At 35.9% G+C, this 26,684-nt stretch overlaps 11 protein-coding genes across 11 annotated transcripts; 4 read left to right on the top strand and 7 right to left on the bottom strand. All coding sequences in view use genetic code 12, as the record gives it.

Moving 5' to 3' along the window:
- Positions 1 to 90: 90 nt before the first annotated feature.
- DEHA2A02904g (DEHA2A02904p) lies at positions 91 to 1,764 on the top strand (the record flags this gene model as incomplete). The annotated part of the gene is made up of 1 exon (XM_456469.1): positions 91 to 1,764. One exon carries the CDS (start codon positions 91 to 93, stop codon positions 1,762 to 1,764), a length of 1,674 nt encoding a protein of 557 aa, XP_456469.2.
- A 91-nt stretch (positions 1,765 to 1,855) lies between these two features.
- On the bottom strand, positions 1,856 to 4,534 carry DEHA2A02882g (DEHA2A02882p; the record flags this gene model as incomplete). The annotated part of the gene is made up of 1 exon (XM_002769914.1): positions 1,856 to 4,534. The coding sequence occupies one exon, from the start codon at positions 4,532 to 4,534 to the stop codon at positions 1,856 to 1,858; it is 2,679 nt and encodes an 892-aa protein (XP_002769960.1).
- Positions 4,535 to 4,758: 224 nt separating this feature from the next.
- Positions 4,759 to 5,627, bottom strand: DEHA2A02860g (DEHA2A02860p; the record flags this gene model as incomplete). The annotated part of the gene is made up of 2 exons (XM_456467.2): positions 4,759 to 5,467; positions 5,584 to 5,627. 2 exons carry the CDS (start codon positions 5,625 to 5,627, stop codon positions 4,759 to 4,761), a joined length of 753 nt encoding a protein of 250 aa, XP_456467.2.
- A 308-nt stretch (positions 5,628 to 5,935) lies between these two features.
- On the bottom strand, positions 5,936 to 9,352 carry DEHA2A02838g (DEHA2A02838p; the record flags this gene model as incomplete). Its single annotated transcript, XM_456466.1, has 1 exon — positions 5,936 to 9,352. One exon carries the CDS (start codon positions 9,350 to 9,352, stop codon positions 5,936 to 5,938), a length of 3,417 nt encoding a protein of 1,138 aa, XP_456466.1.
- A 1,349-nt stretch (positions 9,353 to 10,701) lies between these two features.
- Positions 10,702 to 10,917, bottom strand: DEHA2A02816g (DEHA2A02816p; the record flags this gene model as incomplete). Its single annotated transcript, XM_456463.1, has 1 exon — positions 10,702 to 10,917. One exon carries the CDS (start codon positions 10,915 to 10,917, stop codon positions 10,702 to 10,704), a length of 216 nt encoding a protein of 71 aa, XP_456463.1.
- Positions 10,918 to 11,795: 878 nt separating this feature from the next.
- DEHA2A02794g (DEHA2A02794p) lies at positions 11,796 to 13,052 on the top strand (the record flags this gene model as incomplete). Its single annotated transcript, XM_456462.1, has 1 exon — positions 11,796 to 13,052. One exon carries the CDS (start codon positions 11,796 to 11,798, stop codon positions 13,050 to 13,052), a length of 1,257 nt encoding a protein of 418 aa, XP_456462.1.
- Positions 13,053 to 13,461: 409 nt separating this feature from the next.
- DEHA2A02772g (DEHA2A02772p) lies at positions 13,462 to 15,054 on the bottom strand (the record flags this gene model as incomplete). Its single annotated transcript, XM_002769913.1, has 1 exon — positions 13,462 to 15,054. One exon carries the CDS (start codon positions 15,052 to 15,054, stop codon positions 13,462 to 13,464), a length of 1,593 nt encoding a protein of 530 aa, XP_002769959.1.
- Positions 15,055 to 15,670: 616 nt separating this feature from the next.
- On the top strand, positions 15,671 to 16,951 carry DEHA2A02750g (DEHA2A02750p; the record flags this gene model as incomplete). Its single annotated transcript, XM_456459.1, has 1 exon — positions 15,671 to 16,951. One exon carries the CDS (start codon positions 15,671 to 15,673, stop codon positions 16,949 to 16,951), a length of 1,281 nt encoding a protein of 426 aa, XP_456459.2.
- Positions 16,952 to 17,947: 996 nt separating this feature from the next.
- Positions 17,948 to 20,083, top strand: DEHA2A02728g (DEHA2A02728p; the record flags this gene model as incomplete). The annotated part of the gene is made up of 1 exon (XM_456458.1): positions 17,948 to 20,083. The coding sequence occupies one exon, from the start codon at positions 17,948 to 17,950 to the stop codon at positions 20,081 to 20,083; it is 2,136 nt and encodes a 711-aa protein (XP_456458.2).
- A 452-nt stretch (positions 20,084 to 20,535) lies between these two features.
- DEHA2A02706g (DEHA2A02706p) lies at positions 20,536 to 24,486 on the bottom strand (the record flags this gene model as incomplete). The annotated part of the gene is made up of 1 exon (XM_456457.1): positions 20,536 to 24,486. One exon carries the CDS (start codon positions 24,484 to 24,486, stop codon positions 20,536 to 20,538), a length of 3,951 nt encoding a protein of 1,316 aa, XP_456457.2.
- Positions 24,487 to 24,853: 367 nt separating this feature from the next.
- Positions 24,854 to 26,536, bottom strand: DEHA2A02684g (DEHA2A02684p; the record flags this gene model as incomplete). Its single annotated transcript, XM_456456.1, has 1 exon — positions 24,854 to 26,536. One exon carries the CDS (start codon positions 26,534 to 26,536, stop codon positions 24,854 to 24,856), a length of 1,683 nt encoding a protein of 560 aa, XP_456456.2.
- Positions 26,537 to 26,684: the final 148 nt, after the last annotated feature.

Genomic DNA, 26,684 nt, shown 5'->3' with positions numbered 1-26,684 from the left:
ATGATTAAGGGACATAATCATGGACTTATTGATGGTTTTATGGACATTGGAGACGTAATACGAGTGTAAAAGGATCCATATCGAAGCAGAATGAGGAGTGATATTCCAGAAACATTACAGAATTTTGTGAGTACGAAAACCGTGCACCAGACATGGGCAAAGACATTTTTTTGCAAGCCACAGGCTATTTTTCAACCACGGACGGTGGATGAAATCAGGGAATTAGTGGACCAGGCAAGAATAAATGGGAAAACGATCATGACAGTGGGATCAGGCCATTCTCCCAGTGATATGACGATGACCAAAGAGTGGTTGTGCAATTTAGATAGGTTCAACCAGGTGTTGAAGAAGGAGGAGTTCAGTGGTCCGACTAGAAATGGAGAAGGTGAAGAGGTGAAGTTTGTGGACTTAACGGTGCAAGCGGGGTGCCGTATATACGAGTTGAACCGGTACTTGAAGGAAAACGAGTTGGCGATCCAGAATTTGGGATCCATCAGCGACCAGTCTATGGCGGGGGTGATTTCGACGGGAACGCACGGATCGACTCAGTACCATGGGTTGGTGAGTCAGCAGGTGGTTTCGATTGAGATCATGAATTCTGCTGGGAAGTTGATAACATGTTCGTCGATGGAGAACACTCAGTTGTTTAAGGCGGCCATGCTTTCATTGGGTAAGATTGGGATTATCACGCATGTTACGCTCAGAACTATTCCAAAGTACACCATCAAGTCGAAGCAAGAAATCATCAAGTTCGATACTCTTTTGAAAAATTGGGACACCGTGTGGTTAGACTCGGAGTTTATCAGGGTGTGGTGGTTTCCATACTCGGGCAATTGTGTTTGTTGGAGGGCTTCGAAGTCGTCCGAGCCATTATCGAAACCAAGAGATTCATGGTATGGCACCTGGTTTGGAAGGAAGTTCTACGAGTCGTTGTTGTGGATCTCGGTCCACATATGTCCTCATTTGACTCCACTCATCGAGAAATTCGTATTCAAGAATCAATACGGCGATGTGGAAACTCTTGGTCATGGTGATGTTGCAGTCCAAAATTCTGTTGAAGGGTTAAATATGGATTGCTTGTTCTCGCAATTTGTCAATGAGTGGTCTACGCCTTTGAGTCTGGGCCAAGATGTCTTGATTAAATTGAATGATGTGATTCAAACTGCCCGTGAGCAAAACAGATTCTATGTTCACGCTCCAATCGAAGTTAGATGCTCTAATCTTACGTACTCAGAGAAGCCATTTGTGGATGAGAACGATGAGCCTTCATTGTATCCAAATAAAAAGTGGTTAGCTAAAAGAGACAGGCTCAGTCCTGGACCCATTCCAGGTAATAATTTGCGTCCTTACCTTGACAATTCTTCAAATTTGAGATATGATGGCGATGGCGCAAATGTGACAAATGATCAATTGACTTTGTTCATTAACGCTACAATGTACAGACCTTTCCACACCAATGTTAATTCCCAAGAGTGGTATCAATTGTTCGAAGATATAATGACAAATGCTAGTGGTAGACCACATTGGGCGAAGAATTTCATCGGTGTAAATGGTGCACATAGAACTGATCAGGATTTGCGAAAACAGCTTGAATTTGGTGGTAAAACTTCGTACAGTATGAAGGGCTTTAATCCAATATTGAAAAAGTGGTTTGGTGAAAACTTGGTTGAATATAATAAAGTTAGAGAGTCAATGGACCCAGATAACGTCTTTTTAAGTGGTAAAGACTGGGCTGTCAGAAATGGTATTTTAATAGATGTTTGATTTTGCTTTTATTTTGCAACTTTTTATTAATAACTTTTTATTTATAATTTCATTTATTATATATGAATTAACGATTACTGATATACATACACTACTTGAATGGCGCTTTTAATGGATCAATAACGGTACCTTGCTTAGTGATGATTCTAGGCATAGTCAATTTTTGATGGGTCTCTCTAGAAGTCCATTCTTGACCCACAGGCATTCTCAAAGCTCTTTCGTATTGCTCTCTAGACTCGTAAGGGAATGGAACTCCTGATGATTGGTATTTCAAGTTCTTTTTGTTGACTCTTTCATTAATGATAACGTCCTTTAAATTCTTATCCTTTCTCTTATCTTTTTGAACAACACCGTCAATTTTACGCACTATCTTCTTAGCTTTTTTCTTCCCTCCTGCCCAATCACCCCATCCTGGTAATGTTACATCTTCTACTTTATCACCTTCATCTTTAACAACCTGTCTTTTTTCTTTCTCGAATTCTCGTACAACGTCGTCCCCCGCGAATGCTTGTTTAATTAAGTTCTTTTGCTTGAACATAAGTCCATCGTCCTTATCTTCATCATTTGAATTCTCATTATCATCATCATGGATATCTCTGGCCTTCAAAGTTTCATGCATATCAATTATAGTATCTTCATCATCTCTTTGTGAAGCACTTCTCTTTTTATTTTTAGAAATCTTTTGAGCCGACTTTGATAATTTAGATGAAGTTTTGTCAACCTTATGAATCTTTCTAGACTTCTGCATCGCTTCTTCAGAATCATTGCCTGCTAACCAAGGATTGACATCCTCAGCTTCATCAGATGCTTTCAGTTTCTTTTCTTCCTCAACATCCTTAGATAAATTATTTGGCTTTTTATTGGAAATTGAATTATCCACCACTTTAAATTTCTTACTTAATCTATTCTCTAAGTTGTTAGATTCATCATCTCTAAGTTCGTTTAAGGTTTTTTGATTGACTTCATTAATATCGGATTTCATGGATGATGCACTTGGAGTGTAGACTCTTCTACCTTGATTCTTTGTAACATTAATAGAGGTGGCGTCTTCTTGAAATTCATCTAAGTCACCACCATTTTCTAATTTCTTTAATAATTCTAATTCTTTCAAATTTTCTTGTTTGTGACGTTTGTCGGCCGATTTCATGAAGTCCATTGCCAATACACCCTTACCTAACTTATTTCTATTTATATCATCAGTCTCATTGGTCTCATCGTCCTTGGCATATTCATCTTCAATATCAGAAACGTCCTGGTCACTTTGATCTCCATCTTCATAACCCAATTGCTTAGATCTCAATTTTTCACCTTGTCTTAACATTTCTTCCAAGTCATCTCTATTTGATGCGTCTTTTGATAATCCACTCTTAATCATTGATTTGGCCCATTTAGACTGAGTTTTATGCTTCAATAACATCCTCTCTTTGGCTCTCTTCATATCATGATCTTCATTATCAGATTCCATATCAGACCCCTCAACCATCTCTTGAGTTCTTAATCTTTCCTTCTTTTTGATTTTATGATATGTCTTGGATTTTATCTTCTTAATACGCTTGGCCCTCTTTTCATCACGGAACATTAATTCTCTCATTAACCTCAACTCATTAGTTCTCTTTTTCAATTCTTCTGAAGATAATTTTGCAGCCGCAATCTCTTCGAATGTGGCTTCCTTCCTATCATCAGTTAATGCAGAGTCTTTAAGAATGCCTTGAATCTTCTTCTCCAATTCTGTACTAGGCTCATTCGAGGATCTGAATGTGGTAGCGGTATCATTATGCTTGATCTCTGGGTTCAATGGAAATTTTAATACTTCGGCCTGTCTGTTTTGTTGGACCGTATCTTCCCATTTACTGATATCTTCATTGGTAATCTCATAAGCGATTTGTCTTTCATTTCTTTCTTGTATACGCTTTGGAAGTGGAGTAGCTAATGCTTTTTGTTTGCTATTATCTTCATTATCGATTAAAATGGCATCTTTCGATACAGATGGGTCAACCGCCGATATCATATCTTGTAACGATAATGTCACACCCTTTGTTGGCAAGTTGAATTCATTTTCATCAGTAGCCTCAGCAATCAATCTTTTTCTTTCTTTGGCTGGCTTCTTTAATTGCGATTGTAATTGAGATACGGTGTTTGCTAAATCAACCTCGTCGTCATTCTCATTTTCAGATGCAGACTTGAAGATATCTTCATCATCATCACTTTCTTCCTCACTTTCTTCTTCACTTTCTTCTTCGGAAGATTCAGATTCCCATGCATCATCCAATACAAGATCATTATTATCATTAGACTTTTGAAGGCTCTTTGCATCTTTTTCATCCATATCCCATGCTTGTGATAAGGTAACCAATTGACTTTCGTCTATACTTGCATACCCTTCATCTTCTTCCTCATCTTCACTTTCACTGTCTCTATATTCGCCTCTCTTTCTTTTCTTTTCGTTCAACTTCCTTTTCTTTTCTTTGTCTCTAATGGTTTGGGAAAATTTTGAAGTTAAAATATCATAATCGTCATCAGATCCTAATGCTTCATCCGAGTCTAATTCTTCGTCACTGAGTCCTTCATCATCTTTGCTTTTATTAGCCAAAAATTTACTAGCATCCATAATCCCATCGTGTACTTCTAAGTCATCTTCATCTCCCGGACGATTGTCCGAATCATCTTCTGATCTATTTTCTGCACGTTCTGCAATTTGAAACGCATCAAGAACCTTTTGGGAACTTCTCTTCCTACTAGAAGACTTATTCTTAGTGTTCTTACGTGCCATGCTCGTATTATCCTCAATAAGTTCTATGGTTTCTAAGATTCTTTACAGACTGTTGATGAGTTTCTTGCAGCTGAGATGGTTCTTAAAAAAAAAAATTCAAAAAAAAAAAAAAATTATTGAAGAGCTGCACACGTGACGATTATTATACTTATAAGACTATACACTAGACTACAACCGTGAATCGTATATCATTGTATATTAATTAAGGAAGACTATCTAGTGGATTATAATGCATCTAATCTATCGTTAATTTCTTCCGCAGACAATTTTCTGAATCTTGGACCCTCAACATTAGTACCTTTAAAACCTAACAAATGTTCTTGGGAATCACTAACAATTGCAATGTCCAAATTTTCACCAGTTAATTCTCCATCTACAGACTCTTTCAATGCCAACAAAGAAACGTGGATAGCATCTTCCAATTCTAAATTTTCGTTCCATCTCTTTTCCAAGAATGTTTTAGCGGAAACAGAGGTTTTGCCAATTGCGGTGGCCTTCCATGGGAAATAACTCCCTGAAGGATCAACCTGATATAATTGGAAAGAATTCGAGTGCTTGTCGTAGCCACCAACGAGCAATGAAACACCGAATGGCCTGATACCACCAGATTGGGTCGATTCTTGCATTACCTTTGCAATTTCTTGCACCATCACCTTTACAGGAGGATATTCATTATAGATTCTTTTGTAGTTTGTGTGCGCAAGCTTACGGGCCTTATCCACGAGCACCCGGAAGTCTGGCCCCATCCCTGAGTATGACATACCAATATCTGGCGTGATTAATTCCACTTTATTATTGGATTCTGCTTTAAGAAGATTGGAGTTGGCTTTACGTTCTGTGGCAATCACAACCCCATTGGCAGACTTAATACCGATGGTAGTAACACCTTGTTTAACTGCATTTAACGCATATTCAATTTGTACCAATTTACCACTATTATTTGTTAGTAATCCGCCATCTCGAATATATAATCGACTCTGAAAGCTCAATTCCACCATCACACCATCGTGTGTCCAATATATCCCCAATTCCACTTCAAAATTACATACCTTGGTGAAAATGTTGTTAATGAGAATGAATACCTATCAGCCATTGTATGAAAATTTTATACGCCTAAAATTGTTTTCAATTATATTTGCTTTGATTACAATACAATAAATCTCTTCTCTAGTTCAAGATGCAATTCAGCCGCTGAAATAACTGTAAATAATGATTAATAGATATATAAGTAATGCCACTTGATAGAGGAATTCGAAATCTTTTGCCTTCGAGTGTTGATACACCAAATGTCGCGATTCAGTTTTACGACATATATACAAATGTCGTACGACACAGAATGATTTAAGAAACATTTATTAAGAACTAATATACATTATAAATAGATTATTGACAGGACCAAGCCTAATCTTCATCTTCATCATCAGTATCTGGATATCTTGGAGTACCCTTTGCACTGTTTAACCAGTCAATGTAACGCAATCTTCTTCTTTCGGTTTGGGCTTTCTTTTCGTTTCTAGTCATCTTCTTCTTTCTAGCTCTGATCTTGATATTAGCCGGAGAATCATCGTCATCAGCTCTCTTTTTAGTAGGAGTTGGAGCAGGAGAAGGAGAGGCGGAGTCGCCGTCTTCGAATCTCTTGTTGTCAACGGCAGCAGTACCCTTTTGGACAACTTCACCGTTTTCAACGTGCCATTGTTCAGGACATAAGGCACCGACGAATTCATTATTATGCGAGATCATAACAACACCACCAGCCCAATCTCTGATAGCAATAGCCAAGCCTCCCAAAGAGTCACGATCCAAATAATTGGTAGGTTCATCCAAGACTAACAAGTGGGGGTTATTCCACATGGCACCAGCAATAACAACCTTAACCAATTGACCACCAGATAAGGATCCCATAGGGGTATGATCGGCAATGTCACCGTCTAAACCAACACCTTCAAAATGCTTTCTGATAACTGTAGGAGTCAATTCACGATAACCCAAACCTTCTCTAGATGCTTCGTGATCATCGAATTTTTGGAGTAACTTATTGAAACCATGTTCAAGCAAGACTTCCTTTGGAACCCATGAGTTATACTTTGGTAACCACCACTTCCATTTGACTTCATATTGGTAGGACTTTTTCAACTTCTGTCTACCAACAACGGCTTCAATAGTTCTTGGTCCTCTACCATCTTGAATGTCAATTTCTTTTGCCATTTGTTCTTTTTCGTCTTCAGAGATTTTACGCGATTCCTTCAATAAGACTTCACGATCATCACCAAATCTATATCTCCATTGCAAGTATTGGTTTGCAGTCTTTTCTTTGTGTTGTTCAACATGTTGCAAAGCATGTTGGGCAATATAACCAATTCTTAAATTAGGATGCTTTTCAACCTTACCTTCGTTAGGGTTTAATTCGGCAGTTAACAATTTAATCAAAGTAGATTTACCAGCACCATTTGGACCTAAAATAGCCACACGGGAGGATAATGACAATGAACATGAGACGTTTTCTAAAGATGGCTTAGCTGCACCTGGATAAGTAAACGTAACATTAGCCATACGAGCAACAGCACGTGTGTTAGATTTAACACCAGTTAAAATACCTGGAGGTGGGAATGCCATCTTAACATTTGAATCGGACAAAGTGTAGTACGATTTTCCTTCTGGCTTAGCCTTCACGAATTCTGATAAATTACCCTTGTAATAAGCTAATTTTTTGTTTTCATAGTGGATAATATCGGTACAAACCTTATCTAAGAAACCGGAATCATGCGAAACAATCAAAGATGTGATATTAGTATTCTCAATTAAGTAGTCTTCAAGCCATTTAACATTGGCAACATCCAAGTGATTTGTAGGTTCATCTAATAATAAGACATCAGCTTTCATTAACATTGCTCTGGCTAATTCTAATTTCATCTTCCAACCACCCGATAAAGAACCGACTTGCTGGTCCAATCTTTCTTGAGGAAATCCAACAGCCAATAAAGCCTTAGAAATTTCGTCACGGCCAACACCTTCTAATTCAGGGTCGGAAGCGATGAAACCAACCAAATCCATATCAGCTTCTGAACCTTGTAACTTATGTTCAACAAAACAAGTTTTCAATTGATCTGGAGTTGGGAAACCTTCTAATTGACCTTTAGAGATGGCTCTCATCAAAGTAGATTTACCGGCACCATTTCTACCACATAAACCATATCTGTGTCCTTTGATTAAACGCAAGTTAGTCTTATTCAACAACATACGAGAACCATAGGCTAAGGAAAAGTCAGCATTGACAATTTCAATAGCACCTTCCTCATCATCATATACCCTGGTGGAAACAGCAGTGAATAAATCTCTTAAATTAGCGAGGACCTTGTTCACATACTTTTCTTTTAATTCATTATCGGAATCAGTGATAGCCATGTTTAAGTAATCAGTAAGACGTTTCCAATCGTTAACATTAGCATCGGCTTGTAAAATAAATGCTAAATAATTGGAAATAATTTCGTCAGAATCGACATGCAAAGTTTGAGCAACAGATTTCAATTCATCATCCATATTTTCGGTGTAGAATTCTCTTGCTTGAGTCAAGTTAATTCTTCCATGGAACATACCATCAGATTGTTCGTCCTTTGCATCTTGCAAAACGGATAAGGCCTTTCCGGCTAATTCTCTGACTTCTGGTAAAGATGCATTGTTAACAACCTTTTGTACCCCTGGTAAAAGAATTGGAATATAGACTTCAATTTCACGCTTGTTGTTAACTAATCTAGTTAAATTTTCAGTAACAGTAACAGTTTGTCTTAATTGATCATTTGAAGTGGATGACATATTTAATGACTTATCCAAAATTGGAACCAAAAGAGATAAAACTGGTTCGGTAACTTCAGCAACGAAGGTAACAGACGATAAATTTTTGATACATTCTGGAACTTTCTTTGGATCAGATAATGTTTCTACGATTAATTCAAACTTGTTCTGTAAATCCAACGAGTCCAAAACCTTAACGAATTTCATCATAACCTTTAAACCATGCTTGGCCAATTCCGGCTTGAAATCAGTGGATAAATCGGTTAAAACAGGAACAGTGTTAACGAACTTCAACTCTAATAAATCGGCTGGAACGTCATCTATCAATTTGTCAAAGGTGTCTAATGCTGCCATTTTCGAATTCCACTTAGCTGAAGATGATAAATAACTTAATAATGTATTAATTACTATGGAACCAGCTGCTTCAACAGGGAAAATACCATACAATGAATCAGCTGCAGTTTTAGCAGCCTTAACACAGTTTTTATCTTTATCAGCACACATGTCGTAACAAATGCTGAAAAATTGCAAGAGGTATGCTTCACTTGGAGTTTGTCCACCGAATTTCATAACCAATTGTTGAATAATTATCATGGCAGATTCTCTGACTAAAGGAGAATTTTTAGGCTTAGATAATGATTTAATAATGTCATTTAACTTCCATTCATTAATAACCGATAAAGATGACTCCGAAACAATATTAGCAATAGCTTCAGCTTCAACCTTAACTTCTGAGATCTTAGAAGCTTGTTCAATGTTCCATAAGTTTTCTTGGATTGGAGTATCACCAACATTCAACTTACTTAATGCAGTATTCAATGAGGTTAAAGATGCAGTAGACGAGTTTGGATTTGGAGTAGCAGATCCACTTCCTGGCAATGAACCATTAGGGGTGCTACCATACGAATCTTGAAACGGAGTACTTCCTCTATTAGAATATACTTTGTTATTAAGGCCTCTGTTGACAGCCGGCCCCTTAGATTGTTGGGCTTGCTGCTTCAAAAACTCATCAAATGATTGTGGCGCCATTTTGAATATGTATATAGTCTATAGTACCAACAATCTATACTTGAACTTATAATTAAAAGCAAATCTATATATGGAATTATGGAATTTCGATTAAAATTTTCGAGAAGAGCTGTAAAAAAAAAAAAAAAAATAAACTGAGCCGCAGACTCAATACAATAGGAAGAACGTTTTCAGTACAGTGTTTCTACTTTTAACACTAACTAGTGAGAACACAATTTTGGTCCTATTGTCATATCATAGAAAAATACTGAAATGAATAATAAAACAGCTATACCCCATTTCACACCCTGATTGCCTTCTGGTGCCAATGAGATACATCCCATAAACAAAAAAGAAATACCGCAGAGCCCCAAGCCAAGAAGGTAAAGCATTCGTCTACCTAGGTTTTTGATAACAAAACCCAAGAAATAAGTGTTCAAACAAACCCAACAGCATACTGTACAATGCTTAAATTGAATGCTTGACCGTTATCAATACTTGCATATTCGAAAAACTAAACTACAAATGCCATCACATAACCTAATGAGACACTTTGAATCATTAATCCAATAGCACTATTTCTGTTCTTCTGAAGTCAATGCCCCTAAAACAATCAAGGTAAGTTGCACCTGATTGAACATCCTGCTCCATTTTTGTAGTATGAATCATAAACCCAACTGCATTATTAACATGTTCTGGAGAATTATCAGAAACTAACCTTTTATGGGCTTCATTTGCTTTGCCAAATTCTCCTTCTCTTGCAAGCCACCAAGGAGAATCTAGAACAATTGCAATAGGTATAGTCAATGATAGTGGCCAAAACTACTGGACCGCAAACGGAATTCTGACCAATTAAAGGTTGGATCTGAGAGACCTTTCAAAACACCTTGTCAATAATGAATGCAATATTAACATATGTTGTCAACTATCCCCTTAGGACCCCATACATTGCTCCAGAGGCATAAATTGGACCAAGAACACCAAAAATACCATTAGGAAAACCCATGAGCAATTGCCCAATAACCTCTTTACTGGGTGCGAAAACAAGAATGAATGTAAACGCAACAGTAAAAAAAAGCAATATGCATGACTTTTTTTATTACCATGCCTATCTCTATTGACCAACCATCGATCATGATCCCAAGAATTTTACCAACATTGTTCATCATGGTTAATACTGTCTGCCAAGAAGCTGGAATATCATAATTCCCATTATCCAATCGTTCTCCATATTCCTTTTTAAAACTATTAAATCCAAATAATTAAGCCAATAACGTAATGTTGTATCCATCCATTACAATAGCCATTGACCCAATAAGAGACCCCATCACTGCTTTTTTATATTCTTTCAAACTTGGAAAAGGGTTATTTCATGTTCCTTTTGAGTGTTTGCATAAACTTCGGCCAAGGTGTTTTGTAAGAGCTCCTTTTGGGATACCTTTAATGTTAGCTTTGTTATCGCCAAGGGACATTAAACCAACCGTATTCCTACTATGAACATCATCTAGTACTTCATTGTGCTCAATACTAGCTTCATGAGATTTATTTTCCATTTTTAAAATTTTTGCGTATAGAAAAACAAACATCAATGAAGAGATGCATCTACATCCATATGTATATTTATATAGAAAATTTTATTCTATAGCACCATTCGTTTTCTGCCAAGATATATTTCATTAGGGCTTTAAAAGCCTGTACCAATTGAGTGATAAAACTCATATACTTTTTTTTACTTACCATTGATAAAAACAATATATTGAATAATTATTATGTACCCCATTACTGCACTTATCCAATTTCTACTAATCATATGTTGTCGTATATTTTTTTTCCCTACTACTCCAGTCATTCAGCTTTTATATTGAAATACCTTAGTTCGCGCAATAGTTGCATAAGTAAGGTAACAAGTAATTTTTTCGCTGTAATTATTGCATTATGCTGCAAAATTTTCCGAACAGTGCCGTTATCGCACCAGCCACGGAGGAGCTGGAGTGTTTGAAGCGCATTTGTGTTTCAGGGGTAGTTAGTTAGTCAAGTTAGAGGAACTAAGTAAATTAGAAATCTACCCTTAATGTCGAATATCTGATCAAATCAAACACACTCATCACATTATTCGCTGTTGGATTTTAACATTGCATTTATGTCCAAGTCCATATATGAATCCGATAAGGTTAGAAATTATTATGAGACCCAGTACTAATCTCTGAATCCCGCGACCAGAGGTTTCATTATCAGGATTGATTTTCGGAAATTGTACAGTGTATCGACCTTCCAATATATTTCAATTAGTTTCTTGATAAGTTAGATAGTTGCCCAATATATATCTAAATTCCTAAACGAGCAAACTGAGGAGATAGCACCAATGACGAATATGAAAGTACATATGATGATATTTTAATGAGAATATAAAATAGTCAGCATGTACCAACTAGATGTTTTTGTTTTTAAGTCTAAAATAATATAGATGTTAGGAAAAGAGAGTAAGATTTTGATTATAGGTGGTGGCACCTGGGGTTTATCAACTGCCCTTTATTTGTTGCGTGATAATTATACAGATGTGACTATAATCGATGCTGAAGAAATACCATCTTCTAGATCAGCAGGAAATGATATAAATAAAATAATTAGAATAGGGTATACCTCTGAGTTTCATTCACGCTTAGAGTTAGAGGCAGCAGAATTATGGAGAAACGATCCTTTATTCAAACCGTTTTTTCACGAAGTTGGCTATCTAGTCTGTACGTCTGAAGAAGCACCCTTGGAAGAGTTGAATCTCATTAGAAGAATCAGATTGGATATGAACAGGAAAGATTGGGAGGAACTTAATACTAAGGAGGACATCATTTCAGGCGCCCCAATTCTTCACAAAGGGACATTACCTGGCTGGCGTGGCTATCTACAAAGAAATGAAGGTGGATGGGTGCATGCTGCCAACACGATGAGAGCAGTGGCTAATGAGATTCGCCGCTTGGGAGGAAAATTTGTCACTGATGAAATATCGTCTTTATTATTTGAGGCTGGAAGTGTGAAGGGGTGCAGAAGTTTTACCGGAAAGGAGTACTTTGCCGATAAAACTATCCTATCTACTGGTGCTTCTTCAGTCAAACTTTTAGATTTCAAAAACCAGCTTATGGCTAAATGTTGGACCTTGGGTCACATTAAGTTAAGTACAGAAGAATCCGAAAGATTCAAAGACATTCCAGTTATTAGAAGCTTAGAAGGTGGATTTTTCTTCCAACCTGATGAAAACAATGAGATGAAAATCTGTAATGAGTTTCCAGGATATACACATTATATAAGTGAACAGAAGGAACCAAATACTTCAGTTCCGGAATATATCAACACTGTTCCTGTTGAAGCTGAAAAAGGAATTAGAAAGCTATTGAAAGAAACTATTCCAGATTTTAGGGATAAACCGATTGTTATGTCTAAAATTTGTTGGTGTACAGATACCCCAGACAGATATTATTTAATCGACGAATACCCAGAAAGCAATGGTAGTTTAATTTTAGCTACTGGTGATTCAGGTCATGGATTCCAACTCATTCCAACAATAGGGAAGTATATCAGCAAATTAGCTGTACTCGGTAAGGATGGATTAGACAAGGAGCAACAATATAGATGGAGATGGAGACCAGAGACTGTAAAGGATAGAATTCAAAATCGTTATGGTGGAGAAGGACATGTAAAAGACCTTAAAGATATAAAGGATTGGATTTAGTTAAATACAATATACTACAATTCAATAGATCTGATGTTTATATGTTATCAAAAATACTTTGTTGCAAAGAACATATCTTTGTTCTTAATAGTATCTGTTTTGTATTATTAAAAAGTGTATGATTTATCTGTATTCAATAGTCAATAGTTGTCTTTGAACAGAATTCATGAAAGAAGTAGATTATTATCAATTATTGTAGAAGTATATACTGAAGTTACGATACCACCTTGAAAAGAGTGAAACCAAATCAAAATTATAATACGAAAGTTTAAATAAATTTGTATTAAGAGCCTATAAATGATGGATTAGAAGAATTAGATAATCATAAAGTTAAAAATATTTTAGGTAGAATATGAAAAACTCTTAAATCAAATATAATATGGTCGTTACTAATTTGGATAAGCTAAAATTAATGAGATATTATACTCTTTTCTGGATCTTTTGAAATTATTTCTTCAACCTCGATGTCCTTGTTGAACTTATCATCAAAGAGATCTCTGATTCTATTTTGATATCTGTCAAACATAACAAGAACTCCGTTGAATAAAAACAAAAAGCAACAAAATGTTAATCCTATAGTCATACCTAATCTAAACCTTGGAGCATTATTAGTATCGAATACTCGTGTTGCATACGGTACATCTAACACAACAAATATGAAATTAAGGGACCCTAGGACAGTAGCTCTCAACTGATCATCTTCTTTACACATTTCATTCGCCCAACTGATGATAATCACAGAATACGCTGCACAAACACCTAAAACTGAATTTGCATAGAATTGAGCACCAAAGGGAACATCGTACTTAACCAAAGTAGCAAGACCACTTATCCAAAAAAAACAAATGATAACGTATATTTCCCATTTTTTTCCCCGTATACCGCTATAGAGCCCAGCAATAAGACTTGAAACTACTTTGACTGCAGATTGAACAGTTGGGTAAGTATTTCTATTGTAAATATTAAAACCTTGGTCTTGCAATACGATATTCCAATAATTAGTACATTCCTCAGTAAGTTGACTGAGAACATATGCTATAACGAAAACATATAGCTGCCAAGAAAAAATGGCTCTTTTAACAACACTGAAGTCAAATTTGTTAACTGTTTCAACATTTTCGACGACTTCAATTCTTTTACAGCAAAATTCAAAATCTTGGTCATTCAAAAAGCGGGACGCCCTTGGCTTAGAAGGCTCACCAGGAAGGATAAAATAACCAAAGGTTGCCACAGGAATAGTAATAAGAAAATCAATCACGAAAATCCATTTCCAACCAGGTAATCCAGCTTTCCCATCGAGAGATTTATGAATTCCAGATTGAATATAACCACCAAACATAGTTCCGAGAGAACCAGATGAGACAAATATAGCGGTTCGAGCAGTTAGTTCAGCTGGAGTATACCAAGTTCCCAAAATATAGTGGCAAGCAGGGTAAACAATACCTGAAAAAGCACCCTGAAGACATCTGATTGCCACAAGTTTTGGATAAGTATCACAGGTGATGACCAAAAGACATAAGACTGACCATATGACCTCAAAGAGTGGAAGTACGATGTGAGGGGATATTTTGGTGATTAGCAAAGAACCAAATAATCCAAAAATACCGTAGGTGAGTAAAAAACCTTGATTAAGCCAGTTAAACATATTTCCCTCCATATCCAACGCTTCCTTCATACCGGAAACATAGGCATTATTAACATTAGATTGGTCCAAATATTTAACAAAAAATGATAAACAACAATAAGATAAGATAATACAGTCCAACTTGAACACCAAGTTCTTCTCATAAGCTGATCTTCCTGGTGGGTTCCAAAAAAAAAATTTCTGCCTTTTTTCCTTAGCCCTAGGGCTCTTTTTGGACCAGAAAAGTGCTAACTTTTGCTTCCTAGTCAACTCTAACTCGAAAAAATTGGGGTGATGTTGGTCTGGTGCTTCCAGTTGTTGCAAGTCAACACTCTCGATATCTATATTACTCTCTTTTTTGTCTGTTTTCGTAATCATTTCTATAGTATTTATTCTATATGAATAACCTGTCTTGTAATAATTATTGCATCTGGGAATTATGGTCTTAAATACAAACATCTATTTCATTCTCCTCTATCTATTGATAAGCGGGTGCAGCTTCTTTTCCATTTGCAGCTTCAGAGTCGCATTATTTCTGCTATCATTATTCTGTCACAACTGGAATGTGCGCAACTTAACCATTTACCCATTTAGGAATCATCCGCGATTAGCGGTTTCTCGAGGAAGGTCGACCAGAAAAAAGGACCTAGGAAGTAACGGAAAAAAACTAAGCTCATATTTAGACAGGTCGATCCGACCTTCAAATGCACGCAAAGTAAGAAGCCAATAATCATGCATCATTATATATATTTGGGGTGTATAGCTAACCCCTTTACAAATTCATGTCCATTTAACGTATACCTAGGATCAGTACAACTTTGTGAGAAAGCAACTATAGAATCTGGCCATTTTCTGGGGAAAAGTTTGGGAGTTAATATTTAAGTGTAGGTTGTGTCCTCAATTGTTCTGATAATACTGAAATTTGTGTCAAAGTCACCTGATACTTCGATCATAGAAGACTAATTAAATTACTTGATTAACGAAAAGTTAAATTATGGATAAACCAGGGAAGATATTGATTATTGGTGCTGGTACTTTTGGGCTTTCTACCGCATTGCACCTTTTAAGACAAGGTGAAAAGGATGTGATTCTTGTAGATCCATATGCTGTTCCTTCACCATTTTCTGCTGGGAATGATGTCAATAAAATTATACAGACAACATCTGATGATGATTTCTACTCCAAATTAGCTTTGGAGGCTCTTGAAATGTGGAGAGAGGATAATGTTTTTAATAAAGCGTTTGCAGAGACTGGTATTATATATGCTGCAACTGGCAAAGAACAAAGAGAGAGTATCGACTACCGTTACGAATATTTGCTTGGACGCAAAGACAAAGTAGTCAAGTTGAATAGTGTGGAAGATTACGAGAAGTATGTTCCAAATAAAGAGGGACTGAAATCTTACCCAAATAAATTTCAGAAGTGGTATGGCTATTATCAAGAAAAAAACTGTGGATGGGCATTTGCTAGGTTGGCATTAGAGAACTGTGTTGAAGAATGCCGTAAATTAGGGGCTAAATTTGTTATTGATTCTGCTGAAGAACTTCTCTTCAGTGAAGATGGAGCATGTGTTGGTGTTCACACTTCGAATGGAAACATTATTGAAGCTGATAGAACTATTATTTGTGCTGGTGCAAATTCATTCAAGTTTTTGAACTTTGAGCAGCAACTTTTGGCTAAATGCTATACTTTGGGACATATCAAACTCACTGATGATGAAGCTGCTTTGTTGAAGGGGATGCCAGTTGTTTTAAATCTAGATGGAGGGTTTGTATTTGAACCGGACTTAAACAATGAGATTAAATTCTGTAATGAGTTTCCAGGTTATGTCAACATCGTAAATGAAGATTCAGTGCCTTCATTTAAGGATTCAATCCCAAAGGAGGCTGAAGATCAAATGAGAGCATTTTTAAGACAAGTTTTCCCCGAATTTGCTGAAAGGGAGTTTTCATTAGCTAGAATTTGCTGGTGCACAGACACTCCAGATCGTCATTTTTTGATTTGTGAGCATCCGGGGCATAAAAACTTGGTATTGGGTACTGGTGATTCTGGTCAAGGGTTTAAATACATGCCAAATGTTGGAAAATATATATCTCAGGTTGCCCTCAAGGGTGAGAATAGTTTAGACAAAGATAAGAAGGAATTATGGAGATGGAGACCAGATATGGGAAAGAAAAGAGACCTAAAAGACTTACAAGGCAGATATGGTGGTTCTAATGAAGTAAAGGACTTAAAGAATGTTAAACAATGGTCTAATGGAAAAAGCCATTTATGACTTGTTTATAACTAATTTCTTCATGTAATCATTATTTTATATTGAGGTTTTATTTCTTTTCTTGTCTTATGTCCTTGATAAAAATGCTAGTTTTTAAAATTATCATACTCCTATTATTATAGTATATGTAAATATTTAGATATTCAGACTTCGAACAATTTCTTCTCTTACTTCTTGTATGAGTGGAGATATAAATGTATTTCAAATGACACATTGATCACTACATAATAATAGGAAGTAGGCAGTTCATTGACTAAGTCGATTCTAAATGAATTGAAATTTCTAGGAGGGGATACACATACGCGAGAAATAGGGTGCCATCGCTATATAGGCTAAATTAATACGTTTTCCATATTAAAGTTTTATACTTCAAAAGATCTTCATTCATTGAAGAGGTGAATAAAAGTAAAATACATCACAAAATAAATATTGTGGCCTTTGAAGCTTCCCTTGATTCTTCCTTAGCCTTTTCGAATTTACAAGTTCATGCTCTAATTACTATGTGGAAAGAAAACAAGTGTTCTTATGATGAATTATTTATTGATATAGAGTCTTTTAGTAATAAAGACAAGAAAAATATTTAATATGTTGGTCAGATTATAAGGAAATTTAGATAAAAGATCAGGCTTTAATTGTATAGAATAATTCTGTGATCACTTTATTGGTTTAAAAACTGATCTTATTTATATGCTTGGTTTGGGTCTGGTTATGACTATTAACATACCTTCCCGCTAATTTTTTTCTTCTAGTTGAATATTTAAATCATTAGGCTCTTGTTTATGCTGTGGAACAAATTCATCACATTAGTAAACAATAAAACATCTCATGATAGAAGCAACTAATGCCCTCTATATGAAGAGATACGATGATATCGGGTAGGTTACCTATTTCGTTCAAGCGCTGCCTTAGATATGAATTGATATTGTCTAGCAAAAGCTGATACCGAAATTAGCACGCATTCATTACATTATCAATTCGTTTATCCAATTTACCAACATGAATCAAGGTGATGGACTGACAAATGGTTCCGATTTATGGGATGCCTTATCATTTTTTGACAAACCAAATCAAAGTACTCCGATTGGTTTTGACGTTGAAAAAGACTCCAATTTTTTTTTTGATATTACCCCTTGGGAACAGGAAAGCGCTTCAAAGGAGACTATTGATACTGATACTAAGAAAAGTAAGAATAAAATAAATAAACTAAATGTAAGTGTTGACAAATGTGCAAATAAAGATAAACCAGCTGGGAGTAGTACCGGTAATAAGCAGAAAGAAGACAGAGAAATACAGGCGAATGCTGACACTAGAAAAGTTGCTAAAAAATCCAAGGAGAAGAAGAGAGATAGGAGGTTAAGGTCTCGATTTGGATGTGAAAAGTGTAGGAACAAAAGGGTTAAATGTGATGAGAAGAGACCTCTGTGTGGTCGTTGTCTCCTGAGGGGGGTCCAGTGCAAATATAAGATTTTACTTCAGTTTAGAGAAGATTATGAGAGTAAGGGAAAGAAGTTTGGAAGAGAAGGTGTCTGGAATAAAACAGGTCTGTTTGAAAAAACGGTAAAGGAGTTGGTATCGAGTTCGAAAGACACACATTACTTGGATATACAGAACACTAGTGCATTAGCTTTTGTGAATTTCACTATTAAAGATATTGTTCAGGGAAGGCGTTGGATCCCACCTAGCATACAGCCATCACTTATACCTGTAGATATTAGGACTAGTGCTAACGATAATCTGATAGGATTTGCATTAAATTATTATATTGATGTAATTTCACCGATATTTAACCCAGTTGGCTTCAAAGGATTCAATAAGCAGTATATTATTAACATGTCATCGAAACAAGTACTCATTGAACCAGGGTTGAATTCAAAATGGCTTATTCAATATTCTCAAAACAGAAATAGCGTATTCTATTTGGTACTAGCCCTTGGATTCTTGTATTTGTCAAAAAATAATACTCACTCATTGGACCTTAAAGATTCTCGATCCAAATGGTTCACTAGTTCTCTCGTATTTAAGCATAAGGGTATGCAAATGATAAGCGAAAAAATGTCCCGTTTTCAAACTACTCCTAAGTCAAATTTACATTTGTCAACTGAATTTCTTTTATCCTTAGTACTCTTAATGTTGTACGAAGTGGCAGATAATTGTAATGAAAAATGGGGTTCATATTTGAAGATATGTAAAAATGTGATTTGTTCTGAATATTTTGAACAGCCGAAGAATGATATTGAAGCATATTTATTGCAATTTTCATTAGAGCTTTTGAATTATCAAGAAACTATGGGTAGGACAGCTTGTAAGGACAAAAATAGCTTTTTCTTATTACATGAAGATGATGACGAAGAAGAACAAGCGCCTACTTTATATTCCCCAAGTCCTACTTGTGTACGAATTTCTTGGATGGGGTGTGATAGAAATTTAGTAAATGTTATCTCGGATATAACCGATTTATCTTTCGAAAGATTTAATAACATCTGTCTAGAAGATTATACTATATTAAGTAATGAATTAAAAAACAGGCTAATTACTATGGACCTTGGGGTTAATATAGATGACTATTTATTGGATGCTCCAGTAACTGATTTTAGTAATATATCAGCTTCTGGTAGTAATAGTGTTTATATAGATCTGACATTGGATATAGAGGACTTTTGTTTCCTCTTGTCCTGTGAGGTTAAACGTTTAGCTGGGTTAATTTATTGGGAGTGTTGTTTACTCAATGCAAAGCCAGAGAACCGTTATATTCAAACTATGCTTATCAAAGCTTATAAAATTCTTACATTTATAATCATTCAAAATGATTTTAAATGGATATCTACTTTATTATGGTCATTATTTATAGTAAGTGCTGAAATTTCAGTTCAGAGCAATGATTGTGATACCCTAAGGTATTTGACATTAAAAATGCTAAATCGAATTCAACCTAAGAGCTTGGGAAATGTGGATATGATTAGAGAAATTATCCTTGGAATATGGAAAGGTAGAGATATCCGAAATTGCGACGAAAATAGTTTTGGATATACGAAAAAACCTGGCATTGCAAATGAAAGAATTTCAATTCTTGGTTCTCGGAACGATTGGGAGATTTTTGTTGCCAATGAATCTTACAAGATTTCTTTGGCTTAGTTATATTAATATACTTTCATTTCTTAGTACGTAATTTTTATATAGTTTTACTGCATTTAAATTTATTTATGTAAGAAGAACGGAGTACTTGACTTTTTCCAAGCCAAAAATTGGTTGGTGTCTCATCAGATTCAAGCCATTTTAGACCTCCTATAGCTAGGGACAAAGAGACCAGTACTACAAGAAATTTATGTAAAATTGGAACATTGTTATAAGTGGGGTGGGGATCTAACTAGTTTGCACGACCAACAGCTGTGAAAATGAAAGTGATGCTTCTTAAGAAGTAAAAGTCAAGTATTATTTATTACAACTATAGATATCTTGTATATAACTTGGTTAGTGCAATATTTTAGAACTTGCCATTGTAAAATTGGAAGCATGTCGCTCTGGGTGTAAATTAAGAGACTTTTTAAGTAATAACTCATAAAATTTACAGTAAGCAACTTACCTATTCATTGAGAAGTGTTTGAACCCTCTTTTAATGATCCGACAGATCCTAATGAAAGAGGAATGTGTTCAAATGAGTTTGGTGAACAATCACCAATTCTCCAATACTCATCAGAGTCCGCTGGTTTTCCAAAACCTCCACCGCCTGGTGTCAATATGCGTAAAATATCGCATTTCCTTATTTCTATTTCAGCAAGAGATGGTAGATGTATCCATTGGATTATTCCATTAGATCTATTCCTTCCAAGGTAATTTTCTCCCTTTTTACCGCATTCACCTCCATATATTCCCCAAGGTGAATAAACTCGGCGCTGAGTCACTAAAGATACATGAACAGGTGAGTTGAATTGAATCTCCCGTATTAATCCATTACCTCCGTTCCACTTCCCCTTGCCACCACTATTTTGCCTGATAGTAAATGTACGTAATAGACATGGGTATCTTTGTTCCAATACTTCGGGATCAGTAATCCTGGTATTTGTCATATTTGTTTGTGTACCAGAAAAACCATCAAATCCTACTCTCTTACCATCCTTTTCTATTATTCCAGCACAACTTCCTTGACCAATAGTTTCAGTATAACCGAATCCTTTTATAAGTTCGCCTTTTTCGTTTTCGCCTCCTGTACCGAAATTTATACCATTCATGCAGCCACCAGTAGCTGAAGTTACACCAAAAGCTTTAAATAAAACATCAGTGGTTCTCTGTGAAGTCATTCCATTACCAGCACATACAGCTGCAAACTCACTAGGGTTAATAAGCGTGTTTTCAGGAACATAGAGTGTACAGGGATTCAAACATCCTTGATTAAGAGGTATATCTAAACTTATCAAGCATCTCAATACATATATCACAGCCGAATACGTCACCGATTTCGGAGCATTGAGATTCGAATATGACTCTAGAGAAGTTCCCGTAAAATCAAAAGAAGCCGAACCATCGTCACCGTCCACATCAATAGAAACGCAGATTTTTGAGCCATCATCTAAGTAATCTTCAGCCTTTAAGGGAATCTTATCTCTATTTTGCTGAAAAAAATCTTTAAAGAAACTTCTCACTGCTAATTCAGCAGTCTTCTTAACACTTCTCATATAGAATAATACTACGTCACTTCCATATTCTTTAAAAAGTTCTAATAATAAATTTATTCCTCTTTGATTCGCTGCAATTTGTGCCTTCAAGTCAGAGATATTATCATCTATATTCCTTGTACCGCATACACCATGTGATTTAGGTTCTTCAACAAAATGCTTCAACAATCCATCATCATCAAATTTGCCATTCTGAACAATCTTCCAGGTCTTGATATTAACACCTTCGTCGACAATATCCCTCGCATAAGATGATGATGATCCAGGAGCAGATCCTCCAATCTCTGAATGATGGGCCCTTGATGCAACAACAAACTGAAGCTTCGAATCATAAAATACAGGTGAGATTATAGTTAAGTCTGGTAAGTGAGTTCCGCCAACACTCGGAGAATTAGTACAAAGTATATCGCCTTCGTGTAAATCATCTTTCCAATATTCCAACTGATACCTTATGGCAGACGACATTGATCCCAAATGCACTGGTACATTCGGAGCATTTGCAGTTAAATTACCTTCATTATCAAATAGTGCACACGAATAATCCATTCTTTCCTTAATATTAGCACTTACCGAAATCTTTTGCAATGTTCTTGACATGTCGTCTGCTATAGACATAAATCTGTTTGCGAAGATTGCCAATTTAATAGGATCAACAACCTTAGAACTTATGCATTCAATTTTATTCAGCTTCAAATCCATTACTATATGTCTGGACAAAACAGTAGCCTGGCATTGTGGGGATACTAGGATTGTCTGTGTTGAATCTAATATTAATGCAGGGCCATTTACAACCGAACCCGTAGTTAAATTTTCTAAGAAATATACTTCTGAATTTTGATATCCTCCTTCAAAATATATTAACACTGTTTCCTCTGCCTTATTCTTAGAGACTTCTGTAATTTCTGTAGATTCGAGCTCATCATAAGGAGAAATTTCTCTTTCATTGTCAGCCGTATTTCCAGTTACTCTAACTCGTATATCTGATACAATTACATTTCGACTTCTATCGTTGAAGCCAAGTTCACGTTGGTGAATTTCATAGAAGAGTTCTAAAAATTGGTTCATCTCTGGCTGAAGAACCATAAAGCGGGTATCAGAACCCTCATAGCCCATATTAAAATATAATTTACAACTAATCGTACTTGGGGCAACAGATTCCATAAGGAGCTCCTCGATAGCTTCCTCTTTTAATTTATCACATTTTTTAAGCAATATATTGACTGACTGGGAATCAATAATTTCAGAACAAGGCTGCTGTTTTTCACTAACTAGGTCAGCAACTAATATACCGTAAGCTGATAATATTGAAGAGTGTTTATGTATTAATATGCGATTAATTTTCAATAATTGGGCAATTGATGCAGCATGTTGACCACCAGCACCACCAAAGGACGCCAATGAATGACCAGATATATCGTGGCCTTTAGACCCTGTAAGTTCCCTGATAGGTTTAGCCATTTGAAAATTAGCAACTTCGAGAAACCCAAGAGCGACTCCTTGGGGGGTTTTGGGGGAATCTGGATTCTCCCTATTAATAACTTTCGTTAATGCCTCAAACTTCTGTTTGGTTACTTCGAAATCAAGAGGTTGATCCTCAGCATCACCGAAGATATGTGGAAAGTACTTTGGCAATAATCTTCCTATAAAAAGATTTGCATCGGTTATTGTAAGAGGTCCACCCTTTCTGTAGCAAGCTGGACCTGGATGAGCGCTGGCAGACTCAGGACCCACAAAAAACGTCCCATTCCTATAAAATAATATAGATCCACCACCAGCTGCAACAGTATTCACGTCAATTTGAGGAGCTGCTATTTTAATACCTGCCGTTATACTTTCAAATGAAAACTCAAAATCCCCAGCATAACGTGAAACATCAGTAGAAGTTCCACCCATATCGAAGCCAATTACGGGAATTTTGTTATTTTGGTCGTAACAAGTCATAGCCTGGCCGACAACGCCACCAGCAGGACCTGATAATAACGACCGAAGCCCTGAAAACTTCTCATAAGAACATAATCCACCGTCAGATTGCATAAATTCGATTTTTGTATGATCATTATAGTCAGGTTTCAATCCGCTTAAAAAATTAGAAATATACTCTTTTACAATTGGTGTTAAATATGCATCCACGGTGGTGGAGTGCCCCCTAGTAACAGCTTTTATAACTGGAAGAACTTTATGAGATAAAGAAATATTTCGAAATCCAAGTTCTTGAGCTATTTTACCAGCAGCTTTTTCATGAGCTTGAAAATTAAACCCATGGATGAAAACAATCGCAATGGAATCAATTCCATCTTTTTTCAAAAGTGACAATTCTTCTCGAAGTTTTACTTCATCCAATGGCTCCAAAATTTCGAATATTTCTTTCGTTTGACCTCTAACATATTTTTCACCGTCAAAGAGATCTTGACAGTCATACCTATTTGGATCAACTGTGAATGCTGGAAGAGTAACACGTTCTTCCGCTTCGATAACTTTTTCGTAAAGAACACCTGGCTTAGTTATATCAAGCGCAAATAAGTCTGGTCTCGATTGATCACCAATATGAAGTAAATCCTTAAACCCTTTAGTAGTTACCAACGCACATCTTGCACCTTTCCTTTCCAAAAGAGCATTAGTCGCAACTGTAGTCCCAAGTCTAATAGATGAAACTATAGACGTATCCAATTGACTACCCCTAGGTATTTTCCTATCGGTTACTTTTTCTAACACTCTTCTGATTCCTTCAATATTGGAATCTTGATAATTTGAAGGGTCAACAGATAATAACTTGAATGTTTTCTCAATTCCTTTGTATTTGTATATCACATCTGTGAAGGTTCCTCCTCTATCTATAGCTATTACAACACGATCGGACGCTGTCATAATCAATTCTGTAATACTTATTACTTTATATTATAGTTAACGAAAACTAATCTTTTCAATATATGGAAATTGTCATACTTATATACCTTATCTACCTCAGATAAGTTTAACTTTAAATTATATTGGCATTTTCAGCCAGTCGATTAGACCTAACTTCTAAATTAAAGTACTGTATACTACTTGAAGGAATATTGGCAAGTCGAATCGACTGAGTAGTTTTTGTCGCGATATGATCTTGGAGTACAATTTAGAGTGTGGGGAAACTCATTATCATAAGGATACTAAAGATCATGTACAATATTCGCAGTCTACTATATCATTACATAAACTGTTGTCACATAAAAAAAAAGTTAGTGTACATAACTATCTAAGCTAAACTTATTGTATCCGCGCGTCCTCTCATCATATCTTTCCAGTTTAATAACAGACAGCCAAGGTCTTTTTCTTTCCATAAGGTTTCAATAGTATGTTTCGCCATCCTCACACTAGCCAATTTACGAGACATTTCCATTTCTTGTAGTCTGTGAAGTACGAAATGGCGATGGTCTTCATCATCATATGAAACCACGCCCACTATAAATAAAGGCCAAAGGAGAGACATAGAGGATGTGTTCATATTATTCATTATATCTATAGCTTCTAAGACCCAAGGCCTCATGTTCTTCAACCTAAGGTGACACTGTCTGTAGAAGCTCTTTCCTAAAGTAAAATAAAGCTCTTGGTCAACCCTGATAAAAAGGTATAGTATCGCCGCTATTTTTTTGACTCTAGCAATCTGCCGCACATATACTGCGGATTCGTTGATTTCCTCCACCGTTAGTTTTTGTTCAAGATTAACCAATTCCAATTCCAATCGATCTCTCTGTTTCAATATGTCTGGCTGGATTGAATCTCTAGTATGCTTTAATCCAAAATCCAAGGTTTCTGTATAATCACCTAACATGGTTATACTATTAATGAGACTTATAAGATAAGGGCTACATCCAAGAACCAAATCGATATTGGTGTCATAGTCATACTTTAAATCTTCAAAAAATGGGTCCCAAAGAAGATTATTTGGCTGATCTGACCACGCTGTCTGTCCCATTATTTCATGTGATATAAAATACCTCACAACGAATTTACTTAATTCACCTTCCACTTGACTGTCGATTAAGTATCTGATGAATTCTTTCGCTCCATTAAGATGCAAGATCCATATTCGACCGCACTCGGTGGATATATCTGCAAAACATAGCATTAAAATTGTCGGCAATATTTCGTCCCAATTATTGGAATTTGTAACTTTTCCTTTATGAATCAACTTTGGAAGCTCTTCCAACACATATGACATGGAATTGCGGGCTATGTCTTCATAAAAACTACGATATTGCACAATATTCAACTCGTTTGCGGCAATTGCTACTATTGTCTTAAATAGTAATTCAGACTTCATTCCTAATGGAACAATATATTTGAGATATGGGTTAATCTTATCACTTTGGGAATTTATTGGAGTATCTGCTTCTGAGGGTATTCCTCTTTCTGAATAGCAAATGCACACGGGACATATTTTTTTCACAAAATACTCAAATAAATTGTAATCCATTGTATCATAATTGAAAGGAAAGAAGGATAAGTCATTTACTAGCGGAAAATAGCTTGTATCATCACAGAAAGGATTCAAATAATCCTCGAAATTAAAATCATTATAGGCTCCCCAAATATTATCTGGCTTACTAATAAGTTGGATATCAGTATCCATAACTTTAAAAGACTTTTTATCATACTGGTTATCAAATGTGTAAGTTTCAAAAGAATGATAAATCGAGGTCGGGTCACTATTCGTAGCCAACTGCTCGTCAGGCACTTCATAAATACTTTTTAAATCATTAATCGTAGTATTCAAAAATAGACTTTTTCCCTTTAAGGGTGCCTTCTGGATTGACTGTACGTCTAAACTTTTGTCGATATTTACATCGTCTCTATTGTTCTCGGTTGAATCTTTCCTTGCTTTAAGTTTCTTTCTATTTCTTTCTGATCGCCCAAATATTAAACCTTTGGCCAACATTTCATCTTCCCATTTTAATTGTAAATCATAATTGCACTCATGCTTTAGTCTTAAACAATTTGAACAACGAGGTTTCTGTTCTATTTTACTAATTAGTAACTTATCTTTGGAGGCGTCCCATAAAAATATAGATCGAACATACCATCAC

This window comes from Debaryomyces hansenii (genome assembly GCF_000006445.2).
Source record: "Debaryomyces hansenii CBS767 chromosome A complete sequence".
NCBI lineage: Eukaryota > Fungi > Ascomycota > Pichiomycetes > Serinales > Debaryomycetaceae > Debaryomyces > Debaryomyces hansenii.
Note: the sequence above shows the minus strand (reverse complement) of the source record. Positions and strands in the feature narration are given on the sequence as shown.